The sequence below is a fragment of the Camelus dromedarius genome, chromosome 19 (genome assembly GCF_036321535.1).
Source record: "Camelus dromedarius isolate mCamDro1 chromosome 19, mCamDro1.pat, whole genome shotgun sequence".
Classification (NCBI taxonomy): domain Eukaryota; kingdom Metazoa; phylum Chordata; class Mammalia; order Artiodactyla; family Camelidae; genus Camelus; species Camelus dromedarius.
The window spans coordinates 21,110,812-21,126,986 of NC_087454.1; the positions used below are offsets into that span (position 1 = coordinate 21,110,812).

Sequence of the window (16,175 nt, forward strand, 5' to 3'; positions counted from 1 at the left end):
ATGTGAATATGCTTAAAAGTACTGAAATGTATACTTTAAAATAGTTTAAATGGTCAGTTTTATGTTAAATGTTTTCTACCATAATTTTTTAAATTGTTTTTGTTTCTACTGCAAGTAAGTGATTTGAAAATAAAATTACAATAAGATACCAATCACAATCGCAACAAAAGCTCTAAAATGTCCATGAATTAATCAATCATATATAGATCACTATGAAAAAGTGAATTTTAAAAAAACATAATAAAGAACAAACAAGTCATTTGAGTAAAAAGGAAAATACCCTCTGCTTTTGCATGGGATGACTTGATAGTAAAAAGAAATCAACTATCCCCACGTTGCTCTGTATAGTCAGTATAATCTCAAGCAAAATTCTAATTTAATTTTCAGAGCTCAATAAACTTACTGTAAACCATGTATGAAAAAAAGATTCAGAAAGAGTTACAGAAACTTTGGGGCGGGGCTGGGGGAGGTGGAGAGGGAGAGCTGGAAACGAGTAGCCCAGGTCCTCCAGCAGGAAAGGACAAGCTTGGTCTTCTCCCGCTCCGGAGGACTTGTCCAAGGCCAAAGGAAGCCCGTGCTTTGCATCTTTCTCCCTCCCACCCCCCAGCCTTGGCTTCTTTCCCTCCTATTGGGAACTTGCAGACTGTCCTCCCTCTGCCTTCAGGTCTTACTCTCTGCACTTCTCCACCCTGCTGTCTGCCCCGGGCACTGACCTGTAGGACATCACAGCCTCCCTGGCTTTCTCCTGCTTTCAGCCTTGTCCAGGAGAGCAGAGGGAGGAGGAGTTTTTATTCCCTTGGCCCCCTCCCTGCAAGGTTACCTTAGGCTGGCTGTGTCCCTTGATTGAAGGGTACTGCCGCTGGCAAGGTGGGGACTCTACAGGATTTGTCCTCCTTCTAAGTTCTGATAACCCCTCCCATCCCTTGGGGTAGTGACAGCTCAGCGCCTGCTAGCTCCCGGTTACTGTACCTCCCTCTACCCACTTCCTTGTAAACAATTCCTTACAAACGGTCTCACCTTGAACTACCCTAGTTTGAGTGTGCCGTCTGTTTTCTGTTGAGGCCCTGATACAATGAAAGTCACTTATTTCTTCATTCCCTGCCCCAGTCCACTCTGGCCAGGGGCTCTTCAAAGCCTCAGATGTAATGGAAAAGCAGGAGAGGAAGCATCAGGAGAACCAGTGACCCCTTGTCTGGGAGCAACCTCTTTGAGTTTGGGGCATCTCCACTCTCTGCAGATCCTGGGGACCTGTCTGGCCGGGGGGTGGCAAGAAGCATTAGGGAGGAATCCCCTGTGAACTGCTTCAAGGCAGTGGGAGGGCTCTTGGGAATAGCAGGCACTGCAACCAAGACCAAAATGGGGATGGAGTTCGACTCCACCCTCATCTGTCATCTGACTCCCCCAATTTTACTTTGGAAACAGAATTACTTGAGAAGATAATCTAAAAATAATTTTCCAAAATAAACAGTGAGAGAAAATACCAATCCTTGTCTGTTCCTTTCACATGAACGTGTGCCTGAGTACGGGAACAAAGAGAACCTGGAACAAAGGAGCATGCGATGCCTCAGGAAAAACACTGAGGAGACATCCTCCCGGGGTGCATTTGGTTTTATTCCCATTGTCCTCAATGTTCCAAAGGAGAACCTCCAAACTGGGGTCAACACATTTCTCTAAAGTACTGGTATCCGCCCAAGGGTTGAAGTGCCTGCCCTCATGAACACAAACCCACATCCTTTATGGGTAGAGAGTTGGACCAGATGACCTTTAGAGTCAAATCCAGCTCTGAGTTCAGTTTTTAAAACAAGCAAGACATTGAAAGGAGAGAACCAATCGTTGGGATAGATATAACCCGAAAGCCCAACTCTCTCTTCCTCTCTTCCTCTCTTCCTCTCTCTCTCTCTCACTCTCTCTCTCTCTCTCTCACACACACACGCACACACACACACACACACACACGCACGCACACACACACACACACACACCCTTTTATGGTATTTTGCGATCTGTAACATCCTACTCTCCTCACACAGTCCTGGAGCTGGTCCATCATTACCCTTCTTCTACCTTCTTTCCAGGCACCACTCACTCCTCACTCCCCTGTGTAACAGTATATACATCCTCCCTTTTCTCCCTCTTGTAATCTCACTTCCTAGACCCCGGGAGACCTACGTGGCATTTTTTCCTACCCTTATCTGAAAGGGGACAGCCTTCCCTATAAAACAAAAACCTACAGGATGAGGGCACAGAAAAACCTGATGGGAACTTTTAGAGGGGGACCGGAAGCTCTCCAATTAGCTGACTCCCTCCCTCCTTCTCCTGGAGTCTGGTCACTGTGATTTCCACTGCTGAGACCAGACCCAGACCTTCAGATGTACAGCTTCTCCTTCACAAATGGCCAAGCAGAGACAAGACCCAAAGCCCTAGAATTTCAGAAGAAATTGGCTTTGTCAAACAAGCAAAAACAAAAACAAGAACAGCAAATGGAGAAATGAAAATTAAGCAATACGGCAAGACTTCAAAGAGCAAGTTATTAAAGAAAGCACATAGTGGAGGAGAAGTGGACGATTACTTACATGACATACAGGCTAAAGGATTAATGTTATACAAAAGCTTTTTAAAGACAAAACAAAATTGATACAATTTGTAGAGATTGTTTCCTGAACCTGCATTTACTGATTAACAGAGCACACACCACTATTTCCTCTCAGAGAATAGCCATTTTGAACTCATGAACATTTTCCTCTCCCATTGACTTCTTCACTAAATTCCTTCCAGAAGAGTTGCCCTGCTTACAAGAATTCTTCTGGGGAGACCATGGATGTGGTGGAAATCAATTTACTGATTGGACAAACACTGAGCACCCACTTCAAGTATCCATAAACAGTGCTACCCCCAACTCTTCTCCAGGCCCCCATCAGCATAGAAACCATGCAAGGACGAAGGGTCCCAGCCCCCACGACCACCCCTTCCACCCACCCACATACAACAATGCAGAGAAGCACCCAGGAAGAGTCCACACACAGTCTGTCTTCTGACCCCTCCCTAGCTCATCAGATTCTGATCATATGTGTTCCCACATAGACACCCACCCACAGACAGGCATCCATAACCCCTTGTTCTCCCTCCACAACTCTCTGTTAGGCTAAACTCCTCCTCCAGGACTTGTCTTCATTCCCAATTTATTTTCATTGCCTGAAGTCCAGTATCCAACTCTAATTCCAAAGGCAATTCCATAGCTCAGCTTTCTGTGTCCAGCAGGTGTCGCCCTTCACTGGGAACAAACAGTGCCTTTCATCCACCGTGTGAAATCTAGCCCCCAGTAGTGGATGCCCCTTGGGTTTGGGGTGGAAGGGAATGGAAGAAGGGTCTGAAGAGTGGTGTGCTACCAGCAGGAGGGTCCTCAGAACAAATCAGCCTAGTTACTTCCAGCTCAGATAGACAAACATCCTCTAGCAAATTTGCTCTTTTATCTTAGACAAGTTATTTAACCTCTCTAAACCTCGCTTCCTGGTCAGTGACTTGGAGGAAGACAATCTGTTCCTTATGGGGTAATTGTGAAAAGTGAATGTGATGCAAACTTAAGTCACTTAGGCCAGTGCCTAGGTCTTGATAAGCACTCAAGCTAAGCTCCCATCCCATGCAGGATGTGGAAGTAATAACCACCCAGAACTCAGATCTGAAGTTAAGCTCTGTCCCCTGAATCCTGGCTCTCTGAGGGTCTGTATCAGAGCCGTGATGAGGATCAAATGCAACAATACACATTAAGCACCTTGTAGAATGCCTAGCCCAGAAAACTGAATGACTGATAATAGCTAATGTCGCTGTTGTGGGCTCGCTATGTGCCAGATAATGGTCTTAGCCATTTACAGGTATGAGCTCATTTAATCCTCATTAAGATCCCTTATGAGATAAGTACACTGTTAATCCCCTACTTAGCCCTTACTCTGTGACTCCGTCCCACCACAGGTTAATGTCTTCTTATGAATTATAAATCAGAAAACTGCCCCACATTCTGCTGTGTCTAGATGGGAAAATGGGAGGAAACCATGACTCCTCCACTCAAGTAGGAGAAAATCAAGCCCAGCGCCTAACTCTGCCCAGTTCCACCCCAGGAAAAAGCATGGAAAAAAACAGTATTTCCACCAGAGTTTATTCCTCAGAGATGACCACCAGCGACTCACTGCCCTCTGTAGCACAGGGGGACCCCAAAGAGGGTCTTTGACCTTCCTCCCCAGATTATATTCACCCCAGAGACATAGCCTTGGTTTCAGAATATTCCCAGGAATGAGTTCCCCCAAGTTGCTAAGCGGGGACTGGGAAATTCAAAGAATCGAATAGAGAAACTCTAAGATCCAAGAATATGTGGAGGGTTTGAGGATGTTGGAAGGGCCCAGCAGCAGCCCTAAGAGTTTGAATCTCCTTCTCACATGGAGTGGAAGCTGTAGAATTCCACCTCTAGGAAATGTGCTGACCTGCAGAAGAAGTAAAAAGGAAATAATAAAGCACCAAGCCAAACTGACCCCATTGTTTGTCCCTTTAACCATCCATACCAGAGCACTTACTACAGTAATACTGGAAATTCTAGATCGCCAGACTCTAATACTGAGGAGCCACCTTCAGATGCTCCATTGGGTAGAAGAGGGTAGAGGAGGAGGAGCTAGGCTTCCCTCTCTCTGGCGCCTAATCCCAACAATGGCAGCTTAAATCATGCTCTTATTGGGAGGATATAGCTCAAGTGGTAGAGCGCATGCTTAGCATATACAAGGTCCTGGGTTCAATACCCAGTACTGCCTCTAAAAATAAACAAACAAACAAACAAACAAACAAACCTAACTACCACTCCGCCCTTCAAAATAAAATAAATTAAAAGAACAAAAAACATCATACTCTTAGCTAGATCCTGGTAGATGCTCACCCCTGCTATAAGCACCATTAGCTGAACCCAACGCTGATTCCTCTAACCCTCACCCCCTCCAAAGGACCAGCAGGCAAACAGACCAACAGAGATGTTACCTTCTGGATAAACGGACCCTGGGAGGACAATGTAGCCTAAAAGAAGAAAACATTTGATTAGATGAAACAATCTGGTGTTATTCACAGCCAGTGGGGCAGCAATACATGAACCCGTCACAAACAGAACGTGAGCAGAGATCGGGGTTGAGCGTTCAGAAGGGTCACTCACCAGAGGAGGCAGCTCTCCGCCAGCTGAGCAAACCGAGAGAGAAGATGATGAGCCCCAGGCCCAGAGTCATTGCTGACACAGAAACCTTCACTGTCTGGATTGGGGACAGCCCAGGAGCTGCAAGGATAGACTTACTAGAACCAATTTCTGTTGCTCATCCCCAGAGCAACTTAATTTACTGCAACCTCCCCCTAGCAGATTCTAAGATGCCAACCCCAAGGGTCCAGCTCACAGCAACCCACTCCCAAGGAAATGATCTTTCCTCAAAACCCCCACCCTGTGGATCTCTACTCACAGAGCAACCCTGGGGAACCACGGCCCCCAGAGTTAGTACCCTGGTTTCCACCTCACTAACATGGCAGTGCCTCTCAAGACAGCCTGTTGTCTTCCTTCACCCCAAAGACACCCTCGTCCAAGAGTAAAGTGTTCCTATTCCCCCTCTCCATTTACCCATGGTGACAATATTTGCTCTCTTATTTGCACTACCTGAGCATTTTCCTATTAACATGTCTTTTCACCTTTCCTAACTTCTGATGGTTCCATTCTGTGAGCTATCTGAGAACTTACATGTCTCCCACCCGCCCCCATCCAGATTCGCCATGTGTCCTGTCCGAACCTGTCTCCACCCTTCTCCACAGCCCCCACTTCCTGGAGCTGGTCCTACTCTGACCTGTCCCACTCGGATTCCTTTAATGCTAAAATGAACATTCCGCCACCCAAGGACACTCCTTGTGCACGCTGTGGAGGCGGTCCCAGGAGAGCTCAGGGGAGCCGGTGGGTTCCACGCCGCGCCCCTCATGTCCTTCCCAGCTGCCCAGCAAGACACAACACTTCCCACGAGGAGGGGGGAGGGGCCTGGGCTCAGCAGCCAGTCTGGAATCCTGTCCCTGGCCTTTTGTACCCTTCCTCTTCCTCATTTTTTCCCCTCTCACTCTCTCAAGAATCCCCAAATCTGTGTGCAACTTCTCTTCTCTCATTTCCTTTAACTACTTCCACCTGGGGTTTAAACAATGATGTCTGGCCCTTGTTCAGTAGCCCCCAAGCATGCCCACCAAAGTGTCTGCCAGCCATGGCTTTTTCCTCCCTGATAGAGCAGCCCAGATTCAGTACTGCCCCCACACTGCGAGAGAGTCTCCTTTCTTCTGCGACCTTCTTTAGGTCTCCAATTCCCATTCCTGACCTGACAACAGAATAGTTGAAATCCGAGGATCCTAGAATATTGCATCATTACCAAATCAACATCTTCTTTTCAGGACAGTCATTCTCCCCTCTCACCCTCAGACAAGCACATGACAACAGCAACCAGATCACCATGGCAACAACAACAATAACCAATTCTTTTTCCTTTTGGTACCCCCTTCCCCATCTCTCGTCATGAACCCTCTATAAGTTCCTAGAGATTCAGTGATTCTTAGCATCCTCTGTTCAACCGTATACCATGGACCTACCCATCTCACATTCCCTCTGCCAAAATACTGGTCTTTTTTCAACCACCCACTTGCAGTAGCTCTCTGCTTACATGCTAATTCTTCCCATCTGCACACACTTACTCCAGTCCTGAAGGATGGGCTCAGGAGAACCAATGTGCTCCACCACACAGGTGTAGGTGTCCCCAAAAGAGGGAGTTGTAGCCAAATGCGAGACCGTTTGGTATGTCCAGTCTCCATTGGGCTGTGCAATATTTTGGGCACTGCTGTGAGGGAGGATTGGCTGCCCGTTCTTCCTCCACGTGATGATCACATCAGCTGGATAGAAGTCCCACACATAGCAGGCCAGCATCACGGACTCCCTCGTGTTAAAAGGAGTGGTTTTGGCTACTTGCACAGATGGTGGCCCTGCAGAGGAGGAAAAACTGGTCACAAAGGAGGGTAATATTCCTGACTTTTCCTCCAGCCTAGTTTCTTTCCTACTTCAATTCTTTTGGATTTTGCCAACCAAAACACCCCACCCCTCCCCCACCCCATCTCATTCCATCATACATCCCTTTGAAAATGGGGGGTTATATTCTATTTCCACTTCACTCTTTCTTTTCTCCCATTCCATCACGGCTCCTTCCTTTCTTTTCTCCTCTAAAATTATGTTTGAGCATCATTAAGTAGAAGCTGGGTCTGAACTGCAAGCTGTTTCAGAAGTCATTGTATTTATTTCAACTACATAAGCTAATGATTGTCCAGTTTGCAAAGGTAGGAAAACACTTCTGTCCTCAAATCTGATTTAACAAATCAATTTGCTAAGTAAAACCTTTTTTCCTTGAATAGTTTAAAGAAACAAGACTAACTCAGGACTAACTCTCTTAAATTTGGATTAGGGTAGTCCAACTTAATGAGATTATTAATATTGCCATCCTTTTTTAATTGAAGTATAGTCAGTTTACAATGTTGTGTCAATTTCTGGTTTACAGCGTAATAGTTCAGTCATAGATATAGATTCGTTTTCATATTCTTTTTCATTATAGGTTACTACAATGTATTGAATATAATTCCCTGTACTATACAGTAGAAACTTGTTATTTGTAATCTTGCCATCTTTTAATGGTTTAGTCTTCCAGGTGACCCTTCTGCTTGCCTTGGTGTTTTTCAAGCAAAATCTTAAATAAAAATCCAAGGAATTGTGATAAAATGCAGGTTCTCTAACTTGCATCTGCAGATATTTCCATTCGATGGCTCTGTAGTGGTACTCAAAGACTTGCATTGTTAACAAGCACCTTTCTGGCACAATTCTGAGAAATCACATCTTAAGACACAATACTCTGCCCTATAGAGTCAGTCTCAGTCATTCTCAGTGCAAGTTATGAAGGGTGAGAGAGTATGCATCAGAATCCGCTGGGAGGCTGCCCCAAATATTACCATGCCTGGGCCCATCCCAGACCTGGAACATCAAAACCTGGGATACAGAGGCATGAGCATTTTGGGAAAAGCCATTCTGGTTATTCTGACAGTTCAACCCCTGGTTGAACTTGGATCTGCATCCTGAGATACCCTGTACAGAAAGAAAACACACATACTCTCCCCACAATAGCCCCTCACCCGCTCAAAGGTCACCTCCCCTTTCTCATCCCTGCCCCATCCCCAACAGCCACTTTGTTTCCCCTTGAGGGTCAACCCTCCCTCTCTCCACATTCTAGGTCCTCACATTTTTGGCTTCTCTTCTGCCCAAATCTCAACCCCGCCGCCAGCTGAGGGATCCTTCCTGACCTCTCCTCTCCTAACCATGCTTCCTAACAGTCCCTCTGCTCCCCCATCTCCTTACGTGTCCTGTGGGTCAGTGATTTCCAGAAGGGCTGGGTGTGTGTGGCACAGTCCTGGAGCCCATTGGACAAGCGCTGGATCAGGTTTTCATTTCGGTTGAGGAAATCTGAGAGGTATTTAGCCAAGCCATACAGCACCCCAAATTCACAAGGGACCATATTGGCCTGCAGGGGATCCCAGCAGGTCAGCAAATCCTTGTTGAAGGAAATACAATACTTGAACTCCTTTGGTGTCCCGTCATCATCCAACAGACAGCTGCTTTCCACATGAGCCACAAAGCCACCTACAGGGGCCAGAGAAGGGGAGGGCAGGTCACCATCTTCTGCTGGGAGTCCAAGCTTCAGTTACACCCAGTGACTGGGGTATAGGTTCCTGCCGGAGGCAGCATCTCCTGACCAAGCTTGTGTCCTAGAGTCTCTGAGAGTCCCCATTCAGGGAATAGATGGTAGTAGCAGAGGACTTTTTAGATCCCATCTCCTTTTTATGTGAGACCAAGTATGGGGACAGGAGTGGCCCCAAGTGATGTGCATGTGTAAACACAGGATAAGACCTTCAGTAAGGCAAAAAATTTGTTTTAATTTTTAGAAGTAATTATTTTATTTAACTGGCAAAAAAGAAAATTGAAAATGTTTTGGAGGAGGGAGAAGGTATAGCTCAGTGGGAGAGTACATGCCTAGCATGCACAAGGTCCTGGGTTAAATCCCCGGTACCTCTATTAAAAAGAAACAAATAAATAAACCTAATTACCTCCCCCTAAATTTGTTTTAAAAAAAGAAAATGTTTTATTTATTTAAATAAATACTTAAATATTGTCATATTATGATACATACATACACATCTACACACACACACAAAAAGGAATAACCAGGTATGACATAAAAGTGTGAAATGTCTTCCTAATTTTTTTCTCGACGTTTTCTATGAAGCAATCAGGAGTTAATTGTTTCTCAATGTGATTTTTATTTATAGATAATAAGTTCTTAGATAATATTAAATCTATTCAATAGAACATTGAAAACTAATTAAAGAATATCTATTTCAAAATAAACCTTATTATTACAGTAAGGCAAATTATTGAGTGGAAAGGGGTGGGGTGGTCAAAGGAAAGAGTTAGCTTTGTCCTGTGCTGGCTATATTATTAAATATTCATGCTCGCTCACGAAGCATTCACTATGTACCAGGTACTGTGCTAGGCGGTTGCAGCAGTAAACAAAACAGATTTTGCCTTTGCCTACATTCCAGCAGGAACTGTCTATAACACAAATAATTATACAGCTTAATTACGATTAAAGTTGCGACAAAGATACAATACAAAGTGCTATAGGCTTGTATAATAGGGAGACAACTTGTTTGGGATGTCCGAATCCAATAATAAACTAACCCTCTTACTCCAAAGGAGCAGAGGATGGGAGGGTCCCAGGAGGGAATGTCCTTACCTGCTCCGGTGCAGCCCAGGCTGAGGCCCAGCAGCAGCGGCAAGAGGGATGTCATTCTCCGCTCTGGGCAGCCCCAGGGAATTCAGTCCCCTGGACCAGCTCTTCCAGGGGCCTTGGGTCCTCGCCTGCTCCAGAAGTCCCAGCCTGGGTAGGTGGTCTCCAGACGCTGAGTGGGAATGTGGTAACGCCCAGGCCCCCCTGATGCTCTCTAAGTGAGTGGTTCTCAGCAACCAAGCCCCTAGATACTAAACCTGTTCCTTACCAGCGCATCTAAGTCGCTGTCCCAAACAGAATTGTCAGATTGGCTGGGTAGGTGGGGACAAGTGTACAGACAAATCGCTGAGCGCCCCAGCCCAGCATCATCAGTCACTAGGTAAATCTCATCCTGCCCTAGGCTTTAAACAACTCCTGGTGTCTTTCTTAACTCTTCTCCTGTGGAATAGGAGGATTTCCCTAGATAAATGGAGAGAATCATTGCATTCTTCCCAGGATGTATGTAGCCTAGACTGCCCACTGGTTTACCTGTTTCTTCTCAAAGTTCTCCCAAAGACTGGGACTAGATAACCTCTCTTGTTCCTTAAAGGGAAGTTACTTGGGAAATTAACCCTTGGTTATATAACCCTAGGTCTGTCCTATCACAACAGGACAAGGGGCCCTCCTGGGGAGGTGGCAGAGGCAGGGCTGCTGAGAAGGAAGCAGGCACAGGGAGAGTGCAGTTATCTGGCCCTAAAACAAGATGCAGATTAAGGGAAGCAGTTCCACCTTAGAGATCAGGGCCACAACCCTGGAAATCACTCCCTGGGCCTCCACTGCTTCTTCTGTACTAGCCAAGCAGGCTCCTTTCTGCTTTCTGCTCTCTGGAGCCAGGAAACCCTATGCTCCTACCTTCTGAACCATCTCAGGGCAGACCACAGGGCAACTCCACTTAAATCCCTTGATAAACAGCTGGTGACGGGCCAGTGCCCAGAGCTCACTTGTCTCCCCCAACTCAAAACTGTCCCGTGTGTTTCCCCTACTGGTCCCATCTGTCCTGGGGCAGGAGCTCGCATTATGAGGCCACTAGAAAAATGAGATAAAGCTTCCCTACTTTTCTCCCCCTGGAAAAGACAGATTTTCAATGGCAATTCATGGTCATTGTGAACTATACAATTGATAGATTTTTCCATTACACATTTAAAACTCTTAAGTTGGCTTCTCCGGGCTCCCCACCAGTCTTCAGAGCTGCCTTGGTTTCTGAACACTCTTGAATTTGACTTAATAGCGAGCTAAACAAAAGGGGATTAGGCGGGAACCCCTTGATACCACACTAATTTGTCCTCCCTCAAAGTCCCTGACCCCAAGAGAATCTGATATTTATGAAGAAAAAAGGGAAGGAGGGAAAAAAGCATGTACCAAAACAGAATACCAAGATGATTATCAGAAAAAAAGACTTGTTTTGAGTAACTAGTTGAGCTTAACTGAAGCTCCACCCCAACTCTCAACCCCATCTTGGTTATAAGATTGTTCTGCACTTTAACGTCTCTAATGAACCATTAAGTGTGTTGAATGGGCAGAAAATAGGGGTGAGGAAGTCCAAAATTTGCTGTGCTGCTACTTTGTGACAGATGCTGTGCTAAGTAGACCCTTTACACACTGTCTCACTTCATCTCAGAAGACCTGTTAGTTGTCCTCATTTTAGAGTTTGGAAAACAGGTCTAAAGAGTCACCCCCAAGGTCTAGAGGTACACACACACACACACACACACTTGCACGTGCCCACACGCTCACTACATCCTGGGACTGAGATGACCCACATAAAGGTAGCTTGTGGCCGCCTCCCCTGAGAAAAGGAGAAAGAGAAGAGCCACCCCATCCTTCTAAGTCTTATCTTTCCGATTCACAGTTCCTTCTGCTCTTAGAACCAGTGTCTCTTCCACTTTCTCTTTCGACAGTTTCAGATTTGTGTGACTTCTCCTACACACATGCACACTTCTTCCTCCCATCTCTCCTTCTCCCCCTAAGTAGGCGCTGAGTGTAATCTTGCAGGAACCAGGTATTGGGATCCTTTTCAATGTCTACAAAACCCACCCTGGCACAGGAACACTCATGGGGTCCTCCATGGTCACACTGGTGCAGCCCTCTGCCAGCTCACTGAGGCTCAGCGAGTTCCCTCTTGTGTCTGAGTCTCTGCTCTGGCAGCCAAAGGAGATGTGAAACCTTCCCACAAGGCAACAGCAGGAAATGTAGAAGATTTCACTTCTCTATTAATGAGAAGACTGAGGGTGTTTTTTAGAATCAAGCAGGACAGAAAAAACCAAAACCACAGACCTGTGCTCAGTGAAGCGGTTTCTTTCTTCCCCTCTTCCTCCTAACCTTTTTTTTTTTTTTTTTACAGACATAGCTCTGTCCCCTACCTGCAGTCAACCCAAAAGAATATTTCAACTGTCCTATCTATGTTGGTGAGTGGATAATTATTTATGCAGCATCAGGACTGCAGAAGTTTGGGAACTCCAGCCAGCTTCCCATATGATGTCCCTCTTTTACTGCCACTACACAGGGCCCAAAGAGTGAGTCCTCTCCTTTCCTGCTGCCTCTTCCCCTAGTCTGGCCACCACAGGCCAGAAGTGGACTAACCATGATGTTTATGTGCAAAGCATTACAGGGAAAACCAAGAGCTAAGAAATGTGGACTCTGCCCCCACATCTTTCGCTTGTGGGGAGTGAGAACAAATATTTACAAAGAGAAGAGTTTATGTTAAAGTAAGCAATAAGGCCAGTGGACTTAAAAGAGAAAAGAGAAGTCATTGCGGGTTTGGTGGCCAGGAAGTCCTCTCCATTGAGTGGGCTGGATTTGCATCGGAGAAGAGGAAGGCAGTTGGCATTGTGGTCTTGGCACAAGCTTGGCCATGTTATAAGGTGCTCTTGGGGGTCTACCAGGTACTTGGACTGGCTAAAACAAAATGAGCTACAGTAACGTCACTGGCATTGCACATTGCAGAAAGTCATAAATTCGTTCTTATGTTTTTTCTGAGAATATGGCCATAAAAATAAATCTCTTCTAGTTACTTCCTAAGGTTCCCTCCTGGAAGTTCTCAGGTTCCTCTTCTGGACAGATGGTTTTAACTCAAGCCTCTGTGGTATAAACTCAAAATTTCCTCAATCTGTCAGTCATTTGTAATTTAAAACCAATAGCAGGAGACCACATTGTGACTTCCTTCAGTGTCTTTTCAAAACTACACACTTCTGCATCCCACCAGGATTACATTACTTCCCAGTTGTCCAACCTCACCCCCACCCACCTCCCACCTTACTTCTCTCAGGGCTCTCCCTCTTCTCTACCAAGATTCACTGCTCTAGACCCTGACGTTTGGGTTGCTGTTGCTGTAACTAGTTCAACATCCTTCCTTCCTGCAGCCAAATCACTTGAACTACTAGAGGATAGTCTACCTGATTTGCCACCATGACTCTTGAGTAATATTATTCTTTCTCTGTCTTAACTATGAGAAAATAGAGACAGAGGCAGTTTAGTGATTGCCCAGTTTTACCCAGATGCTAGGCATTAGCACCATGACTTGAACTCAGGATTTATGATCCTAAATCCTAGGCTCCTAATAATCAGTTAGAAAATAATTGAAAATTGCCAACCATTTATAATAGTAATTTTAAAACTATAACACATTTAGAAATTAACAAACAAAAGCATAAGAATTTTATGGGAAAAAAGAAACTTTATTAATATACACAGACGAAGAACTCAAGAAGCAAAGAGACATACCATATTCATGGATGAGGCATCCTAACATAATGAAGAAGTCCAATTTCCTCCCAAATTGCTAACCTACATGCTGTCCCAAACAAAATCATAGCAGAATTTGGGGAGAACTTGACAAGCTGATTTTAAAATGTACCAGATAATAAAGTCCATGAGTATCTTAGACAATTTTGATAAAGAAGAGCAAATGTGTTTTTTTGGGGAGGTGAGCTGGCAAAGGAAATGAAACTAGCCCTACCAAATTTTTATACATATTAAAAAGCCATAATAATTGAAACATGGCTAAGTGGACCCAGGAACTGACAAACCAACTGAACTGAATAATCCAGAGACAAATCCATGCATTTAGGGAAATTTGGAATAAAATTCCTAGGAATAAATTGAATATTTGATAAACAGTATTAAGAAGATCAATTTAATGTATTGAGAAGAAGAAAGTTGTACCCATACTCACACCATATAGAAAAATTCCAGATCAATAAAGATCTGACTATGAAAGGAAAACAATAGCACCAATAGAAGGCATAGTGGCAGGTCATCTAGGGCCAGATAAATATAAGGCAAAGTTATTTTACCCAAAATTATTCATGAGAAAAGAGAGAATTACCTTACATATAAGTTTGTGGGGGGTTTTTCTCTCCAAATTATGCCCACTCTCTCAAAGCTGTTTGGAGAAGATACATTATCCTTAAATGATTTCAATTAATAAAGACGTGAGGAACTTCCATAATGTTTTCCACAGTGGCTCCACCAATTTACACTCCTACCAACAGTGCACAAGGATTCACCAACAGCATGGAGATGCCTCAAAAAAATTAAAAATAGAACTACCATCTGATCTAGCAATTCCGCTGGTAGGTATTTATCCAAAGAAAATGAAAACACTAATTCAAAAAGATATATGCACTCCCATGTTCACTGTAACATTATTTACAGTGGGCAGGGTATGGAAACAACCTAACTGTCCATCAGTGGATGAATGGATAAATAAATTATATATATATAATAAATAAATTATTATATATATATAATGGAATATTATTCAGCCATAAAAAAGATTGAAATTTTGCCATTTGCAACAACAGGGAAGGACCTTGAGGGCATTGTGTGAATTGAAATAAGTCAGATAGAGAAAGAAAAACACCATATGATCTCTCTTATATGTGGAATCTAAAAAAACAAATAAACAAAAACAAAAGAATAACTAAGCTTGTGGAAACAGAGAACAGAACAGATTTGTGGTTGCCAGAGGCCAGGGGCAAGAGGTAGGAGAAATGGACATAGTTTTTGGTGGGGTTTTTTTAGTTTAAATAAATTGATTTGCTTTTTACATAAATGAATAAAAAAATTTACAAGTTATTAGCCTACTCAAAAATAACTACATGAGAAGAATCAAATAAAAATTGTTTTATGAAATATGAGAGTAGAGACAGTATTATGCTTACATTTATATTATGCTATAAAATATGTGATTTTAAATTTGTGAGTTAGTAACTAGTTAGCAGACATTTGACTATTTCCCTGTAACTCCTATGTATCTAAAACTTTACATCTTGACACTGGTTAAAAATCTTTTAAAATATTCTCATTGAGAAAATGGAGAATCACTCTACCATGTTGTATCCTAGCAAAAATTTGTAACTTTACTGCCTTGGGGTTCGAAAGGATCTTTTAAGATTATAAAAGCACAAATTATATGGGTTTTGACTCTCAAAATGAAATAATTCTGTTCAGGGAAGGAACTGTATACAAAGTTAACTGCTGAGCAGCAAAGTGTAAGAAAGGACTTGCAATATTTATACTGACATAAGATTACTATATAGAATATATCAGAAATCCCCACAATTTCATAAGAAAAAGACGAGAAACAGCAATGTTTAAGAGAGAGAAAAGATATGAATCAGCAAGTCACAGAACAAGAAGCCCGTGAGAAGAATCCTGGCCTCACTAGTACTGAGAGAAAGGCAAATTAAAACACGATACCACTTTATACCTACTGTATTGCCAACATTTGAAAGTCAAATAATTTCTAGCATTAGTGACAATAAAGGAAAATGAGAAACACCTTCCTCTGTTGGTGGGAGTGCAAACTGTTTATGATCCCTGACTTACTGACATTACAAACTAGAAGTGTGAAAAAAATTGACACATGAAACAAGGCAGCGTATCCGTGAGAGTAAAGCCTGGGTTGAGTGTGCTAAGTCTTGGAAGAGTTCAAGAAAGGTCAGTGAGGGCTGAAGAATTGGGAACAGATTCATGGAGGGGGTGGAACTTGGGTTGGAGCTCTAGGGTTGGTTAAGATGAGAACAAGCTCAGCCAAAAAGAGAATGCATTCCGGTGAGAGGGAAATATCTGGGCAGTTCCCCTCAAGTGAAGACAGACATGATACCTTCAAGGAAAATGATGAGAACTGATTCACTCAAAACAGGATTCCTGCTGGGAAGAGTGGGTCATATTTTTTTTATTAGAAGGGGGACACCAGACTAGAGAGGGTCTGGAATGCTTCTCGAGTATTCTAAGTGACAGTATCACAGAATGCTTGATCTCAGAGCATCTAAC

General features: G+C 43.8%; 1 protein-coding gene across 1 annotated transcript; it reads right to left on the reverse strand.

Annotated features, from left to right (window-relative positions):
- Positions 1–4,133: 4,133 nt before the first annotated feature.
- Positions 4,134–10,225, reverse strand: LOC105101402 (HLA class II histocompatibility antigen, DM beta chain). The gene is made up of 6 exons (XM_010994581.3): positions 9,867–10,225; positions 8,432–8,713; positions 6,733–7,017; positions 5,183–5,299; positions 5,014–5,049; positions 4,134–4,472 (listed from the first exon to the last, which is right to left on the reverse strand). Exons 1-6 carry the CDS (start codon positions 9,919–9,921, stop codon positions 4,456–4,458), a joined length of 792 nt encoding a protein of 263 aa, XP_010992883.1. The 5' UTR covers positions 9,922–10,225; the 3' UTR covers positions 4,134–4,455.
- Between the last annotated feature and the right edge of the window lie 5,950 nt (positions 10,226–16,175).